General features: G+C 31.7%; 2 protein-coding genes across 4 annotated transcripts; one reads left to right on the top strand and one right to left on the bottom strand.

The window, feature by feature from the left end:
- Positions 1-2,337: 2,337 nt before the first annotated feature.
- Positions 2,338-3,982, top strand: LOC114162274. The gene has a single exon (XM_028046100.1). The coding sequence runs from the start codon at positions 2,511-2,513 to the stop codon at positions 3,708-3,710; it is 1,200 nt and encodes a 399-aa protein (XP_027901901.1). The 5' UTR covers positions 2,338-2,510; the 3' UTR covers positions 3,711-3,982.
- An 8,256-nt stretch (positions 3,983-12,238) lies between these two features.
- On the bottom strand, positions 12,239-25,489 carry LOC114162374 (protein argonaute PNH1-like). 3 transcript variants are annotated; one of them, XM_028046245.1, is made up of 24 exons: positions 24,995-25,489; positions 24,190-24,321; positions 18,627-18,914; positions 18,221-18,429; positions 17,945-18,091; positions 17,710-17,843; positions 17,506-17,615; positions 17,179-17,285; positions 16,953-17,091; positions 16,753-16,869; positions 16,460-16,567; positions 16,300-16,371; positions 16,088-16,210; positions 15,694-15,853; positions 15,251-15,372; positions 14,958-15,095; positions 14,579-14,721; positions 14,268-14,330; positions 14,106-14,169; positions 13,888-14,023; positions 13,153-13,226; positions 12,901-12,995; positions 12,783-12,814; positions 12,239-12,579 (listed from the first exon to the last, which is right to left on the bottom strand). In XM_028046245.1, the coding sequence occupies exons 3-24, from the start codon at positions 18,891-18,893 to the stop codon at positions 12,413-12,415; spliced, it is 2,727 nt and encodes a 908-aa protein (XP_027902046.1). In that variant the 5' UTR covers positions 18,894-18,914; positions 24,190-24,321; positions 24,995-25,489; the 3' UTR covers positions 12,239-12,412. The 3 variants fall into 3 exon arrangements, with proteins under 3 accessions (XP_027902046.1, XP_027902047.1, XP_027902045.1); XM_028046246.1 differs by having other exon boundaries at positions 25,223-25,489; XM_028046244.1 differs by lacking the exon at positions 24,995-25,489 and adding an exon at positions 24,816-24,983.
- Positions 25,490-27,312: the final 1,823 nt, after the last annotated feature.

The following is a 27,312-nucleotide window of genomic DNA, read 5'->3' as shown; positions in this document are numbered from 1 at the left end:
TTCCTATTTATAGTTTTTTATATGGGTTCGTGATTAAGGTTTCCTTAATTAAGGCCCAATTGTTTTTTAAACATGATTACTGACATGTTTTACTTTAACTACAAATCTTATCTTTTGGATCCGTCTGATTGACGTTGTCGAACGTGCATGCTCCAACCGGTCGTGTCCTTGCGTCCAAATAGTTGGATTAGAATGACAAGTCATGGTTGGTGTCGTTGACGTTCACATTAAGAAGAATTTCAATGTGATTTTCAATTACTTATTGCCAAAGTCGTCTGGCCGTTGCAGATGGCCTTCGGCCGCTTATCCTTGGGGTCATTTGGTTGTTGAGCTCTTAATACCACTCCGAAGAAATTGTCACATCACCGAGTCACGACTTAGATTATCTGCCTATAACAAGCGACCTTCGATCGCTTATCCTTGGGTCGTCCGGTTAGGGATGTTGATGGGCCCTACAGTACAATTATGATATATGTGTCGTAGTATTTAGGGGTCTTAGAGCTTAGGCTAAACAGTAGAGTCGATTGTGAGAATAGAGTACACATATCTCTAATTTTTACAAGTTTGAGAGTAAAAGCTATCTACCTCTCACTTATACAAGAGTCTTTCACTTAGGATGCTTAAGAAAATAACATCCACTCAAGTAAGAAAATGTGTCACTTAAGTGAGAATCTTGAATTCCATTTTGGACCAAAATCTTCTATTTTTTTGAAAGAAAAAAAAGCAAACACCAAAGAAAAGATAAAATTGTAAGAAAAATGTACAAAACATGAATTTAAGTTAAAATCTAATAAAATGACATCATAAAATAACAATAAGTATAAATATATTAATATGTTGACCTAATCAGTAGTTGGATATATATGGACTCTTGTGTGTTATTGACCAATTTCTTTAAATAAGTCAAATCTTTAGAGAGGTTTTGAGTCTTCACCAATTTCCAACATCGCAACCATTGAATGGTAACCACAATGATAGTCAACATTCACATCAATAACATTATGTATTTATGAGTTAGCATGAATTGCAAAGGAACTTCTTTAGTGTCCATGGTAACCTTAGTTTTTCTTCTCCTTGCATAGAATGAATGTAACCCACATGCTAAAAATATGAGTTCACCCTTTGTTGACTTCTACAAATCTATTAGTTTGAGTTTTTTGTGAACATTTAGTTTTAACCTTATCTACTAGTGCACACAATAGTATCATATATAGTTATGCAATTTCACCGAACTTGTTTTTAATGGTGACTATTAATAGTGTCACTTTTAAGTCATAAATCTCTTACCTTGAGATTTTAGGTTGATAATGATGTTAATTTCTTATGTGAGTTGGACTTAAATCACATTTATACAATCACTCCATAATAAATACTCCATCTAAAAAAGACATACCAAAACAATAAAAGCATGCAATATAATTTAAAATCCAAATCCAACAATTATCATTGTAAAATCCATAATTAATTATAGTGAATAAAGTTATTTTTCTATTTCATATTGCTTGATCCAAAAGACTTGTGAATAGTCCAAGAAATAATTCACAAATTAATAACACCTCATGCTTGAATCCATTATAAAAAACGAAATGCTTACCTTACCTAAAGTAACTAGCTAACTTCAACCTTTATAAAACTTTTATTCCAATAATGTTCTTTGTCAAATACAATGCTCAAAGTAAGAACAAGATACCAATGAGGAATACCAAAGTTGAAGAAATTGTAAATTAGAATAAAAGAAAAGGGTGTTTTTTTCAAAAATAAAAATAAAAATTGGGCGTACAAATACAAGAAAATATGAAAGTATAAAAAGAAAAATAGTAAAAAGATATGCTAACAATAGATACAAGAACCCATTTATTATCGAAATAGATGAAAAAAAATTATATTTAACTTCCCTTTAGTAATTAACACTCGTATATACACAATTTATATTCTACCATTACTCGTAATTTTTTTTTTAATATTTAATTCCAGTTTTAACAGCAGTAACTTTTTCTTCTTACTGATTTTTATTTATATATTTATTTTAGAGTTAAGTGATGAAATAAGATTATTAAAAGGGAAAATATTAACAATAAAGTATTATTTAGTTTTAATTATATAAACTTATATAAATATTATCTTTTTGTAAATAGATTAATTTCATTTAAATATAAATTTTACTGTCCGTATATTTAAATTTTCATTTAAAATTTTGAAAAATATTAAAAAGTATTAGCACGAGTATGTATAATATAGCATGTGCAAAAGAATGTAGGGGTAACTTTTTGAATAGATAAGAAGGGAAAGAAAGGAGTAAATTTTGGTTAAGGAGAGGAATAGGGTGTTGAAAAATTGATTAAGTGGAAGAAAAGGTCCTTGTCCTACAAATAAAAAAAGCTTCATCATCAAACACATCCCTGTCAAAACCCAACCACACTGAGACAACGACTCTGTGATATAAGAGCTTCATCCATGAATCCAACAACAACCACACCCACCTGAAATCCAACACACTCCACTGTGTTTACATGGACGATCACCGAAACCCAGCTCCAAAAAACGCCATTGGCCTCTGTCTTCTCCCACAAGAACTCATCCAAAACATCTTCCTCTCACTGGTGCTACCAGAGATCGTTCGCTTAAAGCTCGTCAACAAATCCTTCTCCCGAATCATCTCCGACCACACCTTCGTTCGCCAGTGCAACACTCTATCCACTTCCACCACCTGGCTCTTCGTCTACAAAAAGCGCTGGCTCCGTGACGCCGTCCTCCACGCCTTCACCGATCGGAGCTCCGATCGCTGGTTCCGGATCCCCATCGCCGACCTTCTCAAACCGGTTCAGTTCCACGGGGAGGACCTCTACTTCCTCGCCGCCTCCAACAACGTCTTCCTCTTCGCCTCCAACACCGTTCGCGAGGTCGTCGCTGTTAATTTAGTCTCCGTGACGGTCAAAAAGATCCCCCCTTCCCCGTTGGGTCCACGTGGCACCTCCTCGTGGAGACGATCCGGTATGAAGCTCGTAACCGAACCGTCCGGGTCGGGTCACTTTCGTTTCATGTTCGCGGAGTTCGTCGGGAACCACCCCGTTTTGTTCGTGTACGACTCCCGGACTGACACGTGGAAGTCAACGGAGGCAGTGGAGAGTGGCGCGAGCGAGTTTTCGCCACGTGGCGGGGGCCACGTTTTTCTGAACGTGGTTCACGGGCCGAGAGAGAGCGTCCTGGTTGCGTCGACACCGGAGTGCGATGCGGCCGTGGTTCTACGGCCGAGATTTAACTACCCGAGGGGTGTGGGCGGTAATTTGACGGTTGGATTCAGCTGGGGGAACGTGATTGACCGGTTGCACGTGTACGGTGATGGGTATATGATGATCGTGAAATCGGAGGGTGCGAGGGTAACCGGAGAGGGTGGGGTGAATAGGAGCGTGAGGGTTTTGAAGGGTGTGGAACTGTGGGGTCTTAGCTTTGACGGAAGAAAGTGGGAGTTTGTGTCGACGGTTGGTGGTGTGCTTGAGAAGCCTTATGCGGCGATGATGGGGTGCTTGGAGGAGAAAAATGGCGTCGTGACGGCGGCGTTGGTCTCTAATTGCGACGGAGTTTGGGATATGACGTGGCTCTGTTTTGATACGAAGTGGAAGCAGTGGACATGGATGCCACTCCCTGATTGCAAAATGAAGGGTTGGAACATGGCTGGAATAAGCTTCTCTTCTGGACTTACCTTGCCATGAACAATCATCTTATGTTACATTACATCTCCATTTAAGACCTTAATCATTGCTCTTCCTGGTTTCTATGTGGACTTCTTTTGGATTGTGTTTTTTCCCTGGTGTCGTACCAGGCATGTTAAATGCTCTGCCAACTCAATTCGGAAAGATGACATGGCTAGTGTTAATAACGGAATTTGAGTTATGGTTTATTTTGGATTTTGATGTATCCTTAAAACACATTTAAGTGATTTGAGAGAGAAAGATTAATATGAATTATTCTTGAGTTTTTAAGACATTGGGAGGGCTTTTTAAATATATCCCACATTAAGATGGAGGACTAATTAAAATTTTAATTTTTCTCTAAATAGCACCTTTATATTTATGTAAAAAATTTAAATGTTGAGTGAAAAATCTTAATAGGAGCAAGTTATAAAAATAAATATTCAGAAATTTTTGGAATGAAAATAATATTAATTTTTTATATATGAGTTGACTTTTGATTTGAGATTGGTTTTATTGGATTGATTAATGATTTAGACATTAACAAATATAAATCTCTCAAATTATATATCAAATTTACTATTGATTCTTATTGATAAATTCACTCTAAAAATTTCGTAGCAATCAGGATATGTTCACTTTTGATGATTGATTTGAGAAGGAGGGAGAAGATGAATTTGAATATATTAGATGGTGAAATTTGTGTTGTTATTTTGAAAAAATTTAGGGATGAAAGTGAGTAGATTTAGAAATAAAGTATGTGAAAGTTTGTGAGTAATTTGATTGATACAATAGATTAAAAATTAAGTTTAATTGAAAAAAAAAACAAGATTATCAAAATTGCCCTTGATGTTGTAAATAACCGAAATTATATTTAGATGAGTTAGATTTATTTTATAAAAAATATTAAAATGAATAAATTTTAAAAAAATTACAATATATTTACATATTGATTTTTTTATAAACAATTTAATAATTTGGAATATTAATCATTGTTGTGAGCATAATTTTAAAAGCCATATTTTTACATCTTACATTGATAATTGAAAAACATGCATGTGAGTAAGGATAATGGTGTAATCACTAGTGCAGGGAAGGGAAATGACAGCGGTTATTTCCAGCTTTTGGCTTCGGGTCCGCAACCGCTGCATATACGACCGAGGTAAAAAACTAGTATTTTATGCCTCGGTTACAACCCGAGGCATATTTAATTTTTACTGCCTCGGTTCTCGCAGAACCGAGGCCTAATGAGCATCAGAAATTCAAAAAAAAAACACGCAGCGGCACCGGAAGAACCTCCTGTTACACACTGAAACCTTCCACCGTCTGCGGCCATGGCTGCGCTGTCCTCCGCCTTTGCTTCCGCCGCCAAACCCTTCTCGTCGAAGTTTCACACACACTCTGTTCCCTTCCCCGTCTTCGTGTTTCCTCCAACGACGCTCACTTCAGCTCGAGCTCCGAGGAGAGCCAACAGCCACAACCGAGTTTCGCAGAGTTCATCACTTCAGAGAGAGTCAAAGTGGTGTCCACGCTGGCCCTCGCCCTCGCCCTCTGCAACGCCAATCGCGTCGTCATGTCCGTGGCCATCGGAGGCGTGTTTGCGCGAACGGGATTTTCGTAGGTCGTCGCGGTTGAAGAGATCGGAAAGGGAGCTGCGGGGACGGACCTCACAGGAGTGACGGTGGGGGTCGGCAACAGCGGCGACGAAGGTGAAGGCTGGCCGGAGATGGTGAAGCTCGCAGAGAAATCGGAGAAGATGTCGCTGCACAATGAAGAAATTGGGGTTTTTTAACCCTACGAAGGGATACTGCCTCGGTTATTCGAAACCGAGGCATATTATACACTTACTGCCTCGGGTAGGCGCTGAACCGAGGCATATATTACCACTACTGCCTCGGTTATTACAGAACCGAGGCATATTCCTTCAGTAAAAAAAAATAAAAAATTCAAATTAGGGGTCAACGCAGTGGTCAAAATAATTACGTGTCTCTACTGCCTCGGTTAAGAGAGAACCGAGGCATATTGCATCAGTGAAAAAAATAAATAAATTAAATTAGTGATCAACGCGTTGAGTTAAATTTTTTTTAGCCATATGCCTCAGTTATTATGACAACCGAGGCATAAAAGTTGAATTTAATTACAAAATTGCCACCGCGTGCTTTTATGCAGCGGGTCCGCATAAACCGAGGCATATACAGCGCTGTAAAAACTCTAAAATGCACTAGTGAATGGTATTCTACTATTAATCACCCTCAAATCATTACATATAAGGAGAGATGAGAAAATAGAAAAATCCTGCAGTTCCTTCTTTTCATTTGCTCTCAAATCCTAGGAAGCGAACACGATGGTCACTCTCATTCCTCTCTATCACTCTGAAAAGTAAATCTTTCCAAATAAACATAATATTAGTGTAGTTTGTGAGAAGTGTGTATATTCTACATTGTAATCTATACTAAAATTATATTGGTTGATCTAGAATGACTAAAAAAACATTTTAACCTATTAGATAATCATTTTAATTGTTTATATAACTTAAAACTATGATATGATCTATATTTTTTGTTTTAGTATGTTAAAACTAGCTTTTAAGACTAAAATCTCTTAAACTGACCCTTCGATGTTAATATGTTATAGCAACCTATTAATTGATTCTCACTAATAAGTGAAATTAACATATTAAAATGTAGTTTTGATCCATTAAACCAACAAATTAAATTCTACATAACTCTCTCATTTCAAAACCAATTTACTAGAAATCAAAATCATTCTTTCTTAATCATTTTTACTTATTGAAAGAGTCTAATATGAGCTTAAAAATTATTGTTGAAGCTTTCTTTGAGTACTTTTGTGATCAATACCTTAATTTGAAGAAAACATAGAAGTTCACTTATGTTTTTTCTTGTCTGTTGTGTTGACTTTGTTCTAAATGGATAGGATTTTTAGGTATAGTATAGTAAAAAAATGTTACTAGAAGAATAATAAAGTTTTATAAGATTCAAGATTTGGTGTCTACTCTCGATGTTTTATTTATGTGGTTGTAAAAACTATGAAATTAATTCATTTCATACAATCTTTGTGGTTTGTGTATGTGGGCTAATGATGGCTTGAAAGTAAAGGTATAAATATTTTCTACACATAAATTATTCTTAGTAACATTTTCATGTTAAAGTTAAAGTTAATTTTGATAATTATATTGCTAGAGGCTTTGACTCATGGGTCCAATAATGAGAAACCACAAACAAATGAAAATGGAAACTTCACCTTTGAGGTAGGAATACTTTTTTGTTTTACATAATATAAGAAGCAATATTTATTATTATTTATATTTGACTTCTTGGCTTGAAAATTTACTTTACATTCTTAAAGAACAAAATTGAGTGTCTTTATCAATTTCAAAAACATTGTCCAAAATTCCATATATGCCCATGAAATTTCTTAAAATTATAAATTAACCTCTAAATATTTTTTAATAATTGAAAACTTGTCCTTAATTATTTATTTATTTGCAACTTAGTTCTAGCATACTTTTAATAATTGTAGTTTAGTTCTTAGTCAACTTTTAATAATTGTAATTAGGCCTCCAATCAATTAATTAAGTTGATTTTTGTAAATATTTTAAAAGTTCAATGAATGTTAATCATTTGATTTATAAGTATTAAGTTTACAATTAACTTTATTTCATTTTTTTATGAATTTAATTTATACAAATATCTTAACTAAATTCTTACTAATTATTAATTTTGTCGATAATTTCGTTGAAAAATTCTTCACTAATTTGGTACATCTCTAAGAAGTACAAAGTAAGAGGGATTTTTTACTCCTATAATATGGCAAATTTAATGTAAATGAGTAGATTTCATTTTCTTCTCCCCCAATTGCAACCTTCCAAATTTAAGACATACTTTTATTTTTTACAAATTATCTCCGTCCTTTAATGCAAAGTCTTGCCTATAAATAAAATCACGTCTTTCACATCTTCCTAAAGATGTCAAAATGGGTTTCAACTCGTGAGCCAACCCGGCTCACCATGGGTTCAAGCCGGGTTGGATTGAGAAAAATTTAACTTTTTCAAAAGTGGGTTGAACTCAACCTGGCTCACGGGTTAAACGGATTCGAGCCGGATTGATGGTGGGTTGACCCACTTAACCCACCAAAATTTTTTACAATTTTTTTTTTTAATTTTTTTTTAATTTTTTTAATAATTATTTACTACTTCTTTTATATTTATTCACAATTTAATAATTTTAAATGCTAGAATGTTGCTTAATTATATTTGAATAGTTTGAATGTTTAATTAATTTGATTGTCAAGTTATATATATATATATATATATATATATATATATATATATATATATATGTGTGTGTGTGTGTGTGTGTGTTGTTACTTTAATCTTTAACTATAATCTTTATAGTAAATTACTCAAGTAACCGTCTTATAAACAATTTTTTCTAAATTAGCATGAAAAAATATATAGTTTTTTTATTTATATTTTGTTGAATAGCATGACAGAAAATTTGTAATATTAGTCATGCTTTCTTAGACTAATGGATACTTTCTTGGAAATAATTCTTCAATATATTGGTGGTGAGCATGATCAAAACATTGATTTTTGATTTTACTATGATTGTTATCTCAGGGGTTACTTAAAAATTTATTTAAATATTTGAATACTAAAAAAAAAAAAATTTTTTTAGGTGGGTTGGTTGAGCTGGGTTACAAAATTTCTGGCTCACTAGAAAGTGAGCCGGGTTGGGTTCACTCATTTTCAACCCGGCTCGTGGTGGCCAACCCGTGTGAGCCGGGTTGGCTCACTTTGACATGTCTACATCTTCCTCATAATTTCCTACAACAGAAAAGAAAGGTCAAAGGTAAACTTTCTTATCCTCTTCTCTTCTTTTCTTAGTTATTTAAATTTTCGGTCATTGAATTTCATTTAATTAAAAATAAAATCAAGATTTATTCCCTCCTATTCTTATAAGTTCTACATCATGAACATTGATTTTCTATCTTTTAAAGCTTCACCTAGAACAACTTAAATAGGAAAATATGTTATTTTGAGCACTCTATTTCAATCATAAAGTGTCATTTACTTCGTTAAGGTAGAAGAGTCAATATCACAATCTCTGACTTTTTATTTTGACAATTTTTATCCAACTGTATAATATACTTAATTTTACTTTGTACATGAATGAATATAATTCGGAAATTCTAGGTCCAAAAATGAATATTTGGGGTATAAGAACCTACGGTTAGGTTAATTTGATGAAATTTTGTTGCAAATTGGATTGAGTTCGAAGATGTCCAATTTCTAGTACACTAATAATTTGACATATGTATTTCCTTCCTTATAACTTTTGACTATTTTAAAATTTTGAGACGTAAAAAAGGCAATGGTTATGCTATCAAATTTTTTTTGTTTATTTCAAGTTTTTATGAATAAGTTTAAATTTCAAGAATTGTATGAAAACCTAATATGGGAAGATGATTATAAATGAAATATGATATTGATATTTACAATAATTATAGCGACTGTAAATAAGGTACATGAATAAGAAAGTAGTAATGTTAGGTGAATTTTAAGCATTGTATGGATAATTATAAAGATACACTAGGTATATAGTCCGGATAGAGGTCAGGTAGACTTAGGAAAATATTGGATGATGATATGACTATCTTGAATTTATGTGCATAATTAGTTGAGTAGAAAAATCACACACCTCACTTTTTTTATTGATTGTCCTCTTCATTATATTTTCGGGTAGAGAGGTCATTGTAATATATTCGTTGTATCTATAAGTTTGTACAACCTACTAACAATTATTTATATTGGTGTGAGACCATTATGACTTGAGAGGTATAATGATAAAGTTTAGGAAACCTAAAAGAGTAATTAAAGTATGATTTTTAAAAAATTGATAATTGTAAATATCATAATTTGAATTAAAAATATACAAATATTAGCAAGATTTGTGATGTAGATTATTTTTGTGATCATGATTTATTTTGCATTGATTGGTTATGATTCATGATTATAGTATAATCTTAAATTTTGAGAAGTACAACTTTTGACCTTCTTAAATGAAAACTTACAATTGATAAAGCTTGCATTTGATCGGTTAGACAAAGCTACGTGCTTGAATATGATGAATCAAAATTGTAGGAGTGTTTGCTTATTTAAAAGGTAGCATGTTACTATCCAATCTATCTATTTTTATTTTAATATTTTTGTTGGTTGAAAGTATTGAGAGGAAAGTTATAACCTTTAAAAAAATTAAATTTGTAACATACTTTTATGCTTGGTGATGCTACTTTTGTTATAACTGAATTTGGCATGACATAATATTTCGAAGCTAGTCTTTTGTTTGAACAACTTGTCATTAATGGATTTGATATACATATGTAATATTTTGTATTATATATTTAGTTGAAATGTTAAGGCTTAAATACCTTTTTCGTCCTAATTTTTGTAGTATTTGTTGCCGATGGTCCTCATTTTGACAAAATCTTTAAAATTGTCCTTATTTTCACCAAATGTTTAAAATGATCCTCATTTTCGCAATTCGTATTTTATTTGGTCATTTTCTGTGACGCCGTTTAAATCAGTAACGGAATCATCTGTACAGTACACGTAACATACCCCAATGCAACGTAATACAAACAGTGCCACCTATACAGTGCTCCGTTACTGACTTAAACGACGTCACAGATCAAATAAAATACGAATTGCGAAAATGAGGACCATTTTAAATATTCTGTCAAAATGAAGACCATTCGCAACAAACACTACGAAAATGAAGATGAAAAAGATATTTAAGCCAAATGTTAAAAAAGGCCAATTTTCAGTCATTCCTAGAGAACTTTTGTGTTTGAAGATGATTCATAGTTACTATCCAAATCATGTCTTGAAATATTGTTTTAAGTGCTAAAATAATTTTATTATTTTTTACTTTAGTGATGTTTATTCCTTCTACAATTTTCTGAAGTTTTACTCATAATAACTCTTTTTTTTCTTATTTCTTCCTCAGTGGTTGTTGTTAGGACTATTTGACCTTCTTGTAGATACTTTCTCTTTCTTTATTAAATTATTTTTCATTCATAATCACATCATTATAGCAATAAAAGACTACAAAAACTATTTAACCTAAATTTTATATATTAGTAATATTTAAAAATAATAATAAATTAATTTTATTAATTTTATTATGAGTGGTTATATTAAAAAGGGTTAAATATGTTTTTCGTCCCTCAAGATTAAATGAAAATTGGAAATAGTTTTTTTACGAAACTTAGACAAAATTTAAATGTGTGTGAATTTTGTCCTTTAACCAAATTTTTATTAAATTTATTTGACATTTCAAACACATTTCATGATTGTATTTAAGTTGGTTAAAGATGAAAGACTACCTTAGTCCAAAATTTTAAAAATGAACTAATTTCAAATTTCAATAAAAGTTAAAAACAAAAAACATATTTAACCTTATTAAAAATCATAGAATCCATAAATTTCTTTGTTTTCCAGGAACGTATTATTTGAAAGTGATGCAAGACCGTTTATTAATTATTATATCCAAGGGTTGGGAATTAGGAAGAAATGTGTGATTAGCTTCAACATAAAAGGTCAGTTTTATGCAAATCTTAATTAAGGAAAGTAAAGGAGCTCAATCAAATTCAAATCCCACTCAATAGGACATCATGATTATTCATCAAAGTCAATCGAAATCTCGAGCTATGTCTACATCTGAACCAAACCCCTCTCTCTCTCTTTTTAAGATTTAAGTTGGTGAGGAATTTTTTTTACTTTAAAACTATTCCGAGATAATGTTATAATTAAATTTTCGATAGAGGTTAACTTCTAGTTGTAAATTTTAACATTTTTTAAAATTATAATGTTTACTTCTCTGTTGTGTTGTTGTTAGTGGTCTAAAGAACACCCATATGGGTGACTTGATGATATTTATGTAAATCAATTTTACTTTCTAATAATGAATTTATTTTCCTAATACACATTTTGAAAAGTCATGATTTATGTCTCCAAAATTTAGTATCACTTGTTTAAGAAAATTGTATTATTTGATGAAGAAAATTGCCTATCACTTATTAAACCATCTATAACTTAACATAATTTTAGTATACTTATAAATATGTTTATAGGTAAATTCTCAATCCAACCAAAAGTAAAGTCACAAGTTTAATTTTTTTTAGATGAATCCCACGTGAGTTTAGTTTATCGATGGCAACATTTGATATATTACTTTAATTTAAAAAATGGTATCAATCCTTTAGTCTAAAGCTGAAGACCTAAACAAGTAAAGTCCCTTGTTTAGGCCTCAATTTTTTTTTTTAATACTAAATACTTTATACCTTTTTTAATACTAATTGTTTTAATATTCAAGAAAAGAATTATTAATAAATTTCAAAAAATAAATTTTAAATAAAATTATGATAAAAATGCCCCATTTTTTCATTTCTAAGTTTGTGTAAGACCTTCAGCCGTTTGTTGTTGCGTCTCCATGGTAGGACTCATCAATTATGCAGAAAAAACTAGGACTATAAAGATATACTCAAAATTTCCCATGCAGAAGTGCTTATAATATCAACATCGACAAATTTGTGACCTCTAATTAGTTTCTGTTAACTATATATGCTGCTGTTTCTCAACTGCGAAGCCTCTTATTGCATCTCATTCAACAGTAAAACATTACATTCCTCACCTGCTCTATTCAACAGTAAAACATAACATTTTTCACCTTCTCTTTCAGAGCAGGCAGTGGCCGAACTGGCCCTTCTTTCGATCTTGTTCCTCGCAGTTTATTAATCTCAACAACATCAGGTTCCATGTAGAATCGAGCCCTGTAGGCTGCTAGATGAGCATAGTATGCTGGAGGCACTGCACACACAACATAAACTTTATAAATAATAAGTTCATGCAGAAGTTAATTTGTATAAACTTTTACCATACTTCTATAAATATTTATTGTTTAATTTGGTCATAAACTAAGTTATTGGAAAGCTTATATCATTATTTTTTGTTTTCTAGAAGTCCACTTTGAGAAGTTTGTCCAAAGATACTGTCGAGTTTAGCATGATTACCTACAGAAACAGACCGTGTACATCTCGCATAACTGCAACCAAAATGTTAAGGAAGGTTATGTCATCTTAGAAAATATAGCATAATAAAGCTGAGATGACGAATAGAAAAATCATTTACGTGTAGCATAAATTGTTGGTAAGAGACTGAATCTCATCTGCACTGAAATTGTTCTCGTCCCAGAGGACATGATAGTGTGCTGGTCTACTTGTACCCTGTAAATTTCCATCACAAACGTAAAATCGATGCTGCTACATACTAGATATTTTAATGGCTTACAACAATGAGATGGTGATTGCAGAAATTTATGCAGGTTTTCAGTCCTATGTCCTAACCAATGTGGCAGAAACAATAGCGTTACCATTATCATACCTGAATTCCTGCATGACTGCATAAGTAGAAGTCGAATTCAGAAGGATGACAGATCTTAGAATCTACCACAGTACCTACATTAAAATCAGTCCAATTGGGAACGTTTACAACACAGGTTGATGAAATTGGAGAATGTGCAGAAGAGTGAAAGATCTTACAATCTACCACACCATACAATACAGAGCTATCAATTTGGGCCACCTCATAGGGTTTGGCCCTGACCCAAAAAAGCCTACAGGGTCAAAAAGCCCACATTGAAAAGGCTCATGACCAAAATGTCCAAAAAACCCCTTGGGTCAAGACCAAGTCATTTTTTTTTTAAACATGAAAAAATATTATTAGTTTGAATATACGTCTCGACTCTCAGTTTGAATAGGCTTATCTCGACTTTCAGCCAAACTGGTGAAGGTCAACTTTCAGTTCAGACTGACCCATCTCAGTTTGAGCCAAGCCGACCCATCTCAACTTTCGGCCAGGACCGGCCTGAGCCGGGCAGTCTAGTCTCGACCTTCGGCCTAATTCGGCTAGTCTCAACCATTGACCAGATTTGGTCCGTTTCGAACTTCGGTACTTAAGACACCTTCATAGGTCAAAATGTAACACTACCATAAAACTTTCTTAGGCCAAAATAATCTCTTATATCTTCAATTGAATTCATCCCCTTTAGACACTTGCATTCAGATATCCTTAAAATAGTGACAACTAACAGCTGGTAGAAGCAAAAAGAAAACTAACCAGGTAAGATATTCCCACTCTTATCAGTACTATTTCTGTCATCGTGATTGTTTGCAAAGAGTCTAGTGTGATGCCGCTTTTGAACCACTACAAATGTTACTGGTGGTTGGTAACTAGGTTCCAAAGATGCACAAGCCTATATACAAAGAGAATATAAATACTGGAGAATAGAAAACTGATGAAAGTTATAACTATACTGAGTTGTTTTCTCCAAGTACCTTGCGGATGGCATCAAGCTCATATAGCAAAACCTGGTAGAACTGTCCTTCACTTACCCCATCCCTGATTACATATTAGATAACATTGTAGTTAAAGTAACTGCATAGCCCACATTCTTAACTACCTCTACCATAACAACATCAGAACAGATCCAATCCTACCTGTAAAAGATTATTCTTAATGGTTTTTGCCCCGTTGCCTTCTTGAATGAGAGTAAAAGCTCCCTGCAGTTTCACACATTAGCATGAACTAATATGAATGCAGATGTTGGATAACATCAAATGATAAACGCTAAAAACACATTAAGATTTCCTAGTTGTCAATTATCGAGTTCCAAAGTGGAGCAATGTGAAGCAAAGACACTGTAAGACCATTAAAGAAAAACCAGATAAATACAACAGGGGACCCTATATGAATTTGAAGCGAAAACATTTACAAAGAGATAAATTTAAAAGAGATGGCAGTTAAGTACCTGATCATACCACCATATGTTACACCCCTCTGTGGATCTTTCCAAGATCTGAAAAGGTCTTGAATAAGTTCTTCTCGATGAGGCTGAGCACAGACCAACCCTGCATACTTTGTTACTTCAGGCCAGTCCTGGGAGGCTACAACCTGGATTACCATAATCAGTTAAGAGGTCAGAAAAAATGAAATAGGAGAATAACAGGACATGTGAGATAATTCCAGTACTATATTACTCAAAAAGCAATAAGAAATAGAGTAGGGTGAAGAAGATCCTACTGCCACACAGCAAGCTCCATCAAAGAAAACAACATTCTAAGTCCTTTCAAGTACATACCAAACATAGGGCATCCTTTAGTTGCATATAGAAGTTTGGAAATGCTTACAGCAGCAATTGATGGACAAGAATCCTCTCCTGATTCTGGATGAGTTACATCAGCTCCAAATATTATTGTTGGAATATCACTGACCAGTGGAATCCTCCAACTTAAAGCATCCAAAAGCACTGTGTTTCTTCCTCCCATCTGCAAGAATAAATAGTTTAATTAAGCAAAAGAAATGGAAATAATGATTACATATAAAAGAAGACTTAAAGACATCAAAGGAAAGATTTAGAGTAGCATGTAGCCACCCTGTCACTTTTGGATTGTAAACTATGATCGAAGATTCAGTAGCAGACCTTCACATTGATTTTAAGTGCCACATTTGCAAGGTATTGTCTATTGATCTTGAATACATGTTTTGTAAGGCAGCATTGAGAAATCAACCCCAGATCTGTTTCGCAAATCCTTTTGAGATCACCTGAACGAAGAGTTTGTTTCTTTAGTGTAAGTGTTAAATAATTTTCTCCACAGAGAAACTGAAATATAGATAATGGAGAAATGCTAGCATCTCTTTTTTTCTTTATACCATGTTTACAAAGGAATCTACCAGGGAAAAAACATATTCGAGAGGAATGAGGCATTACATTACCAGATTACAGGCATAAGAAATGAAAAACAAAAGTCAAAATGAAGAAACATCAAGTCACTATAACCTCAACATTTCTATAATTATAAACCAGTAACATCTTTAGTTATAGTTATGAAGTAATACAAATGGAAGAGTGACCTAGAATCATACCGTACAGAGAGCCATTATTGTCTGGAAGAATGGCAATCAGTAACTCTAGCTCTTTCCCACAAAGCTTGTCCATAGCAGCAGAATGTACATAAATCAAAGCCTTCTTTACCTGATCTGGTCTTGCAGAATATATAGGAATCACAGGGTCCTGACTGAATTCCTGACAAAGATCAAACTTCAAACCAATTGGTCGATAACCCACGATAGCTAAAACTATTGGGTGACACAAGAATGGGTACACATTACATCTTGACAATGAATGTAACTAGGAGTGACAATGATATATAATGAAAGATGAGTATTTATAATTTGAAATAGTATGGAGTGCAGTTCAAATAAATAGTGCCTAAAAAAGAATTCAGCAACAAGACTTGGACAACTTTTGAAACATTACCATGCCTGAGATTTGGCACATCTGAACTAACTGTTGGCAAAATCCACGAGCTGTACTTTCCTGTACACTTCGAGAGAAATTGATACATGCCCAATATCTTACAGTACTTCCATTTATAACTTTCTGCATTAAAATTACCAGAATTCCAATCAGTCAGGAACAAGTAGGTTTCCTTTTCTTTCACCAAAATATATGTTCACGTCTGAGCTGACCTTGTTCATCATGTTCCACTGACCAACTTGTGGCAAGTATTCTTTTTCTCTTCCAGTGTCGTGATATTTCAACTATAGGTAAAAAGAAGAGCCAAAATATATTATCAACACAATGAAAGAAGTAAACAACTGGTAAACAATTTAATTATGGGAAAATTACCCAAGGAGGTGGAAGGACCCGAGCCTCAACAGATGCAAGCTTGCTATCTATGCTGATGCCAAACTCTTTTGCATATGGATTATTGTCGTAATTGTTTTGTTGCATTGTCTGCAAGTAAAAAGATAAGCTCTAGATAAATAAAGCAAACTAAACAAACCATGTTAGAAGAGGAAGAGCTGCATGACTATAAAGGATGAAGTTTATGATTGCAATTTCAAACTACATAATGTCCAATTGACTCTAAAAGAAAATTGTATCAAAAAGGGAAGGATAAGAATCCATGATAATGTGACCTGTAAAATGTCTGCCTCTTGTTCACGGGGTCTTTGGCATGAGAACTTCAGCAGAGAAGTTATCTGCTTTTCATTTAGCCCTTTTGTATATCTCTGGCCCTCAACTATTTTGCATGCCTGGGACAAGATTCACATGAGTTCTCTATGGAAAAAGGTAGAATAGAATAGTTTAATTTGATTAAATTGAAAGCAGGGATTACCTCCATGGGCAAATAGTTCACCTTCCTTTGGCTTCCTACTTGAAGGCAAGGTAGATGAGAATATTTGATTGTAAATCCATACATTTCTTGAAAATAATCTACTACTGATTTCATGTTCATTTGCTCATCAAGAGGGAAACTGTTCAGTGGGAAAAGAGACAGTCATTTCAAAGGAGGATATGTGTAAAATGTAAATTTCAACCTTCTAAAGTCAGAAAAGACATACATAAGCTCCCTTGTAGGCTGTGAAGTCAGTCCTGATATTCTATACTTCCTTCGAAAATTTCCTCTATGTGTAACTTCAACTTTTACACCTCTTAGGGCCTTTTTTATCTGTTTTCCAGTGACAGCCCACACATATTTTGGTTAGATATTACTTAAACGTTTATCTCAATTTGAGAACTAGAGACATTCATAGTGTTAGCAGTTGTGGTTTTCCATAAAACAACATTCATAGTGTTAGCAGAACATTGATTGCAGAGTTTCCTAAAAACAACATTAATAGTGTTCATCTAACAATGATTGCAGGGATTCCAAAACACAATATTCATACCTTGACACGATCCGCATCCGACAATGGCTTTGAGTGCACATCTTTTCCCAGAATTTGAGCAACAAAATCAATCACAGGTAGTGGTTCAATGAAAGCCATTGATGACATATCTGAATGAATCAAACATAACTGAATAAAGAAACACCAATGACAAAGGAAAACAAAGGATTGAAACTTATTAGTTATTGTTGGTGGAAGCCTAACCAATGTTAAGTGACAATCCCATCTGAGTAGGCCTTATACTCTGGTAGAAGCCCCTCCACGATTCAAGGCCACCACCCAATTGCTGAGGTTTTCTTACATCCGGAGAATAAAGAAACCTCCCAATTGACACGTAACTAAAAATGCACATGAAACCATAAGAAACATGAAAAATTATCACAATCAATGGTACAAAAGTAATCAACATACAACTTTCAAAGAACAACCCCAAATGCACCTCTGAGCCGCAAGCTCCCTTAACACAATATCAAAGACAGTTAGAGCTTCCTGTGGATTGTCCACTTGCTTTCCACTTAGAAGGTCACGTAGCTGATACATGCTAACATGAGTTGCGAACTTGATTACCACCTTAAACTCTCTTTCCCTGTTACAAAATAATTAAGACTCCTTAACACACTCTCATTAAACAAAATCCAAAAATTGGATACAAATTCAGAAAGAGTGATGGATCACTTATGATTATGAACAAAATACAGTACTCTTGAAAGATTACCTGGTACCATTGGTGGCATCATCATCCTCACTCAATGTTACACTGAATTCTTTGCATGTAAAAGGAAGCAAACCAGCAGTGTAAAAGTTTCTTCCTCCATCATACACAGGGAGCCTCGTGGCTAAGTCAGTGTTCCTGTGAACCCTCACCAACTCTGCTATGATAGCCTTGCTTGTTTTTCGAGAAGTGACTTCAGGTGTTATTTTAACCTTAATAAAAACCAAACACAACAAAGTGAGTCAAAACAGTTTTAGGCCAACCCCCTGAATTTGATGATGCAAGACAATTTGATTATTTTGGAAGAATTAATGTACTTTTCTTTAACCACTCTCATGAGGGTGGCAAAAAATATTACCTTTTCTAAATTTAACCATCCATGCAGTATATAAGATTAGAGTTAACTTACATTGTAATGGCTCAAGTCAGATACTGATATATCAGCAAGGAAGTGGTTAGCTTTGACGAGACACTTGGTCCCGAGTTGGCCATAGCCAGGCCTTTGATGAAACACAAGACTCTTGGAAGTGGCAGAGGAAGCAAGGTGTGGATCAAGTTCTGTTTCTTGGAATTTCTCTGGCTTGCACTGGCTCCTTCTCCTGCACCTTCTTCTACGTTCTGTGGGTTTTGAAAGAGGCCTTCTAGACTTCACTTGGTGCTCCTCTGGATCCTTCATTTTTCACTTGGAAGAGTAGTTCTGTGGAAAACACACACAATCAAGTTTGTCTTATGTTTCTGTCAGGAGGAGAGGGGGAAGTGGGAAAAAGACAGATTCCAGCTGGGAAAAAGGTTTTTATGGCACAACAAGTTTGAGGTTTCACTCAGAAACAAAGCATGTCTAAGCTTATGGCTTATGCAATGGTGTTGATGGAAGAGAATAGAAAGTACAAGAGTGGGAAAGAAATGAAACTTTGTAACGGCTGAAAAGCTGAAAAGAAGGGGAAAAAGAGGAGGAGAGAATGGCATAACATCAAATCCAGACAGTGTTTTCCTCTTCCCCTAGGTGCTGTATATTCTCTGAAAAGATGTGGATCATAAATAAAGTGACGTGCATATTATATATATACATGCAAACCAGGAATAGCCTATATCTATATATATATACTTTCCTAACAACAATAAATTCTCAATTTTATTTTTTAAATTTAACGTATATAAAATTAAGAAAAAACAAAGTCTAAGTATGACTTTAGAACTAAAAAATCATCATCACCTACATGCGTAAAATTGTCTAAATATTTAAATTTGTCCTATTGAATCATAAGATTAAAGTATGTATGTATTGTCTTTGAAAAGCTCACTTGCTTTCTTAATTCCTTCTAAAAAAAATTATTAATAATTTGGTCCTTCTATTTTTACATTTAATTTATTTGGTCCTTATATTTAGAACATTTAATTTATTTGGTCCTTATATCTATTGTTTTACTCAATTAAGTTTTTATTTTTGTAAAAAGTATTAATTTGGTCACTTTCTCTAAATTAGTGTTAACATCTTTTAGATATTTTATGTATCAAAATCTGAGTTATTTACATAGCAAAATTTAGACTATTTTCTATTTTCAAACTCCTATAATTTTGACACATAACATCTTTCGAGTAAAGAAAGATCTAAATTTTGATACGTGACAAATCTAGATTTTGACATATAACATTTTTACAGAGACATTGATATTGTAAAATTTTGTTTGAATGAGTGGAGGTATTGAAAATTTTTGAGAAGGGCCATTAGGGTGGAAGTATAGGTTGCATGTCCATAGGGTGATAGGCATAAGGTAGAAAGAAAAGGGGTGTGTGGTGGTATGGTGAATTATTTGGGATGTGGGTAGTACTAGAAAGAGTTGAGAGGAAGAGGCAAAAGCAAAGAAGCTTTTTTCATTTATGGTTTGAAGTGGTGGTCCCAAAGGAGATGTTTTTGAAACTTAGTCTACTCCAAGTTCTTGGAGGGACAGGTATGTATGAAGGGGTTTTGCAGAAAGCACAAAAAAAGGTTTAACTTCTTGCCAAGTTGAACTACAGCGACAGAACATGGCCAAAAGCAGTGACTGAGGTTGGTGGTGCTTGGAAATCCATCACCAAATAACAGTGTCAGTTGTACGCGCAACCGAGGCTAAAGCACTGCAACCTTTATCATGCGTGGCCGAAAAAACAAAGATTTTGGCCCTCTTCTCTTTGCCTTCGGTCTTTTGGATGCCAACTAATGTGGAGCCGCGAAAACTATAATTCATGCCAACGCTTATCGACTACTCCGGATCTTTATAAAAACACGAAGAACAATCATTTGTCCTGTCCCTTTCACGGAACATACACATCATCCCTCAAAACTCTAATTTTTCATGCAATTTTTTTTTTATATTTATTTAATGTATTAAATATGTTTTTAATTTATTAACTTTTTTAATAATGAATTTTGTAATTAGTTCATTTTAAAATTTTGAACCAATTTAGTCATTTATTTTTTAAAATACGTGTTTTTAATCATTTTAATCAAATTTTGTTAGGTTTCTCTAATATTTCATACGAAACTTAGGATTGTATTTGAGTTGTTTATATTTTTTGACATATTTTTGTTTTAATGTTAAATCAAATATTATTATCAAACGCACTTGAAATGTCAAATAAACTTAGAAAATTTGATTAAAAGGACTATATTCACGTATTTCGAAAGATGAAGGATTAGATTGATCCAAAATTTTAAAATGAATTAATTTCAAAATTCACTAAAAGTTAAAGGACAAAAATCATATTTAACCCTTATTTAATTTTACCTTTTATTATTGTTTAATTTTTCTTTTTTATTATAAATACAAAAAATTATTTAAAAAAGAATACATTGAATGGTTTCTTATAAATCCATTGCTGATATTGATATTACTAGGAGTTAATTTTTTTTGAAATAAAGAGTTTAATTAAAATATACTGTCAATACAAATTTTTTACACAGTTTTATTGTATTTGATTTAATATGAATTTCTATAAAAAATACTGATTTTTATAATTTCTTGATAGTTTAATGTAGTAAATATGTATAAATTAAACTACACGACAACAAATATATAAGAAGTCACAAGAAAAAAAAAAAAAAAGAGGTGTAACTTAATTTTTTTCACGATATAATGTTGCTCTTGAATTATGAGAGCGAAAATGGTTAGAAATATCAATTTTAATACCAAAAGCACCGAAAAAGGTTAGAAATATCAATTTTAGTATAGTACAATTTTTGTATATAGGTCTCCATGATCAACTTTTAAAGATTTATAGTCTAAACCCAAACAAATAAATTTCAATTTTGACGTAAAGACTAACTTTAATTCACTTGACGAGTTTTACATGAAATCTTATATTTGAGCTCATTTTGAAAAAAAAAAAAATAATTACAATTTTATAAAGTAATATTACCTTAAGTTAAAACGTAGACATATTATAAAATTTATTTCATAAAGTCATTACATTCGAAAATAAATTATTTCATTTATTTTACCTTAATTTTAAAAATAAATATATATTTCATTTCTTTAAGTATTTTTAGATCGCAACAGTATTAAAAATCTATTTATTTCTTTAAAGAAAAAAAAAAAAAAGTCCTCCGGCATAGGACGAGAGATGTACTAAAATGTTGTCTTTTTTAAAGAAAATGGAAAATCAGTTGTGAAAATGTCACAGTCAATTGAATTGATAATTGGTGTATCAGATAATCTGAATTGTTTACCCAATTCAGCTATCTATCTATAACCTAAGGTGACCCTACTAAGATTATGACCAACAATAAACAAATTTTTTAGTTTTAGTAAACATTGTAATAATTGTTAAATATTTTTTCACCAGAACAAAACTCTTTAAAATTATATTTTTATATTTTTTATAAATAATTACAAAAAATTCACATACTGCAAGAAAATCTTGACCGTTTATTTTCAACAATTATGCAATAGTTGGGTTTTTCACCCAACTTATAATATATACCCATTTTAATTATAATTTCAAGCTATGAAATAAGAAATTAGAATAAAATAAAATTTAAGAGTTGATATCAGAAGTCTTCACCGCTAATACTACACAATTATTCTTATTGTAATTTCAAGCTAGTAAATAAATAATTAGAATTAAATTAAATTAAAGAGTCGGTGTGAAAAGTCTTCACCGTTAAACTATCCGATTAAAGGAAAAATAATTTTTAAAACTATTAAAAGGATTAACCAAAACTACTTTTAGCATTTTTAAAAACAAATGTTTCTGGAATCTTTATATTTTATATTTTTAAAATTTTAAACTGTATGTATGTACATTTTTACTATATTAATTAATGAAAACTTTTATTTGTTTTAAATTGATGTTCAATTATCTTTCTTTACAGCAATACGTAATGGTCAATATCAAGTAAACAAAAGCTTACATGTCACACTCAATTCAGAAAATCATTTATTAACAAAGTTTAAAATTTTCAAAATGAAATGTTTCAAATGTCTATATTTCTATACTTTAGTTTACAAAAAAAAAAAATGCAATAGGGGAAATATTTTCTAATTACATTGAAAAAATATTTTTAACCCATTTTGATCATCCTTTCTAATTTTGTTCAATGTTGAATTTATTTTTCAATATTCAACTTAAATAAATATTTATATTAGTTTTTAAGTATTCCTTACAGTTCTGATTATTTTATTCAAAAAAACTCACGAAAACACAAACTTGGTTCTTATACCTGAATATGGAATATAGAGAAGTCTTTAATATTTTATTTATTATTACATTAATATCTCTTTCTCAAATAGGTATAATTAATATTTTCAACTGTTCGCAGCTTTAATTAATTAACTTATATTAAATTGTATATTTAATAATGAGAACACGAGAAACCGTCATTTGTAGTGAAAACATATAAAAGGGATAAAAAGGTATAGTTTCACACACTAAATTAATTTTATTTAACTTATAAAGTTTCTATTAATTAATTATTTAATAATAAATTTAGACAAGACTTTAGTAATAAATTGAAAAGTAAAACTGTTAATAATTAAGGGTTATGGAAAAGAAACATAGAACAGTAACGTGTCCACGAATATACTCGTTTAAAATTTAATATAACATTTCTATAAATGAAGGTATTATCGGAAATTAAAGTTACAAATTATTAATAATGAACGTAAATAAACAAAAGTAACCACTGTAAATAAAATTTTATATTAATCTTCTATCTCTTAAATTTGAAACAATTTTTTTAATCTTCAAAATTCAGAATTTATAATGTTTGCTTCTTAATTTAAAAGTTACTTTAATATCTATTTCAAACAACCTATGTGACAAATGCATTAAAAATCCTCAATTTTATATTTTTATTACTAAATATCCTCCAAGTATTGTTTTTGTTTTTTAAATAGCCATTTTAATAACACTTGAGCATATCACACTTCAATAAAGGAACGAAGACAAATATTTTATAAATTACAAAAAGTAAAAAAGTTAAATATAAATATGAAAAATCTAAATACTAAAATTGGTAGACTGAAAAAAAATCAGTTAACCCTAACAATCTACTACCTCTCACAAGGAAATCACCAATATTACCAAATCTCTTTTGAAATTACTAAAACTCAACAAAATATATTTAACATTACTTTTTATTTTAGTGTATAGAATAATTAAACTAGCCATGACATGATTTGGTATGATTTTTTTTCCTGAATTATTCTCTGCAGAATGGTGTTTGTGGCTTTTTCTCTTTAGAGATGTATTTATGAGTCTGGAAATAGCCGAAAATAGCAGTGAAGGTAACCCATATCGCAATCATGACAAAGTGAGACCCAAAAACACAAAACAACCCATCAAACACAGCAACAGCAACAGCAACAAACATTTTCATACATAATAAAACATGACAATAACTGGGGTATAGACTTTTTGCAGAGTGAGAAAAATTGAAAAAAATGCAGAACCTTTTTTTGACAGAACAAGAGAAGCAGTTAATGGAAGCAAACCTTTTGCTTTACGCTATGTATGTGTGTATTAATGCCTCTCTGCTGTCACTGTGCTCCCACCCAACTCTATCATCACTCTATTAAATATGAAATAATGTGAACTCAACCTTCACATTACCTCTTCTATTCTCCCTGCACACAAAGGTATAATACTGTTACTGCACCCTTTCAATTAAGACTATACACATGCATCAACTGCACCTACCTGCTATCTAATTAATACACACAAGTATTCATACACTACAGTGCCTACATGCACTCATACACTTTTGTTTCTTTGTTGCTATATGAATTATGATGAACTACTACTACTACTTCTGGTTTACCATCATGCTAAATTTTCACAACAAAAGCTTGCTATTGCTATATCTAACTAACTCCCTATTCAGAGGCACAGACAGTAAGAAATGGATATTTGTTTCTGATATAGCAGCATAAAAAAGATTGAATTTTGTGTGTATGTTTGGACTTAAGAACTAGTTTTGAGAGGCTAAAAACATTCATCATTTATGGAATTCAAAAGGGTGTATAAAGAAAACAAGAGTTTTCTCTTGGCTTTTTTTGGAGAAACATGAAGCAGTTAGAAACAGAACAAAGCTTGTAGATCTACAGCGGTAAGAACAAACCTGAAAGGTGAGATTTTAATTAAAGGGGAGAACAACAGCATGCAGGACGAAATTGCAAAGAAATTATGAAGAAGGAATGTATATAAGCAAGAGGAAGAAGAAAAGAAGGAGAATTGAGAGTTGTAGGGTGGATAAAAGATTAAGAAAATGCAGCAGTTTCAGAAAATGGTGTTCACTACCTTTAAGAAAGGAGCTTTAAACGAGAAAGGAGATCTAAGAAGGGGTTTTGTTTTGAGGTGAAAGCGTGCCACTTTGATTATTTAAAAGGATAAGAAACAATGAAGGCTTTTTATCTTCTGGGAAGCAGGAAAAGAAACGCCACATATACATTAATGAAAAAAATTGCAGAAAGGAGCATTTGGGGTGGTTGGAGAGTGATAAAGAAAGGTGCGAGATTCCATACATACACATAGATATAGAGACTGAGAAGTGCTTGCTTTGTCTCTGCTTCTGGTGCAAAGCTTAGAATCAGCGTTATGAGAGGAAAAGGAGAAAATAAAAGAAATTGTTTAAGGGAAAGAGAAGTTGTGTCAGTTTCTTAGACGGAAAATGTGGCGGAATTGTGTTATGTCAGTGTTAAATGGAAAGAAAAAAGAAAGTGCAGAAGGGTTGTGGAGAAGCATGTGTACTGTGGCGAGGGTGAAACTTTTATAAAGCAAGAACGAAGGTGAGCACTGCATACGAGGCTCATTCTATTCATATTTCGTTTATATAATCACTTTTTCTCCTTTATATCATGTTATTTTTTCTAGTTAGAGGGAATCGTTTTGGTCACCTTTTACATTTTATAGGATAAAAACTGTGTATAAAGACATGGTCTCTCTTTTCACAAAAATATGTTCAGATTATTTTGTTTTTCCTGATATGTTAGTTGCTCCTGTACTTTATATAAAATAAAAAAAGTTGATAGTTCTTTTTATAAAGATTAATGGAAAAGAGTATTGTAGTTACATTTTTTTTAAGAAAGTTAATAATAATAATAATTATTATTATATTATATAAGTAACTGATCTGTTGTATATTATTTATATTATTAAAGTATAAGAGTGTTTGTAACGTGTTATGGAGTTGAAATTAATATGTAGTACACTAAAAAATTAAAATTATTTACAAATAATTACATATTTAAATTTGTAGATAATTTTACATTTATATACATATTTGTACGAGTATATAAAAGGACATTATATACGAATTTTTTTTCATGTATAATAACAAATTAGTAATTATCTAAAATCTATATATAAATAAAGACATTCTTTTCATAAGAAATTAATATATGGATCCTAAATAAATAAAATATTAAAAATATTAAATTTATAAAAATTTCTTTCATTGGTTATTCTCATTCTAGTGTCTCTAACTCATGGTGCTCTCCCTCGATGCTCTCTCATGGATAGTTCTTTTTATAAAGATTAATGGAAAAGAGTATTTTAATTACATTTGTTAAGAAAGTTAATAATAATAATAATCATATAAGTAACTGGTCTGTTGTATATTATTTATATTATTAAAGTATATGAGTGGTTTGTAATCTGTTATGGAGTCGAAATATACATGTAGTATAGTTTAATTTTTTATTTTAAAATATGATTAAGAGTAAATGATATTTTTTATTATTATGTTTATTTTTTATCTTTTATTAATATTTTTATTATTATCTCTTTAAATAATAAAAAGGTTTGTTAAATAATTTTAGAAAATATAAGTATTTTATTTTTATTAGATAATTGATGTTTTATTTAATAAATTAGGAAATATAAGTATTTCATTTATATGTTGCAAATAGATGAAAATCTTAAATTTTTTAGAAGTTATTACGATAATCAATTATCAATAGAGTTGGTTACTTCAAATATAAATTCAAGTACAAATTTTTCAATTTTTTTTTAATCTTTCAAGGCAAAGGAACATTCTGGAAGTTGAACGCATTCAACATTATTCTTTTTCGATGTACATAGATAACTATTTTACCTCCGTATCCATGGGGTTGGAAGTAATGTATTTTAATTCTTTTGAGATTTCTGCTATTCAATATATTTATTTTCTTTTCATACTCTTGTGTTCTATTCTCAATCCTAACTGCATGATAATTATTGATTATTTGATTGCATATGTGTAAGTATGTAATCATTGTACACGATATTATAACCTAAATTAGAATAAACCAAGATTTAGTATTTAGACATAGAGTTCATCATTGGTCACTTTTAACCTATGGCTTAATCCAACTTTTATTGAGAAAAGGTATAAGACATTAGAGTTCTTATTAATAAGTTTAGACTTATCTCTAAAATATTAGGACTTATTACATGGTGGTGTGAATGTAGAGTCAGAAATTAAAAATATATTGTTAGTGTTTTCATATTGATTTGATGCATAAAATCCAACCAAGTGAAGTTTATACCACATAAAATCCAAAATCAATCTCCTCCTCAATGTTTGCTCCATCTGTGTCAGCAACAAAGTCATCTCTGTTCGCAGCTCCTGATGGTCC

Source organism: Vigna unguiculata, chromosome 9 (genome assembly GCF_004118075.2).
Source record: "Vigna unguiculata cultivar IT97K-499-35 chromosome 9, ASM411807v1, whole genome shotgun sequence".
NCBI lineage: Eukaryota > Viridiplantae > Streptophyta > Magnoliopsida > Fabales > Fabaceae > Vigna > Vigna unguiculata.
This window is presented reverse-complemented; position numbering and strand designations above follow the sequence as displayed.

What these genes read in the sequence shown, in the direction of transcription:
- LOC114162274 (XM_028046100.1), top strand. Translation starts at nt 2,511, where the DNA reads ATGGACGATCACCGAAACCCAGCTCCAAAAAACGCCATTGGCCTCTGT.
- LOC114162374 (XM_028046245.1), bottom strand. Translation starts at nt 18,893, where the DNA reads ATGAAGGATCCAGAGGAGCACCAAGTGAAGTCTAGAAGGCCTCTTTCA. An exon ending in GGGTCCTTCCACCTCCTTGG is followed by an intron (nt 16,372 to 16,459) that starts GTAATTTTCCCA and finishes TTTTACCTATAG; the next exon opens with TTGAAATATCACGACACTGG. An exon ending in TGTGCCAAATCTCAGGCATG is followed by an intron (nt 15,854 to 16,087) that starts GTAATGTTTCAA and finishes GATCTTTGTCAG; the next exon opens with GAATTCAGTCAGGACCCTGT.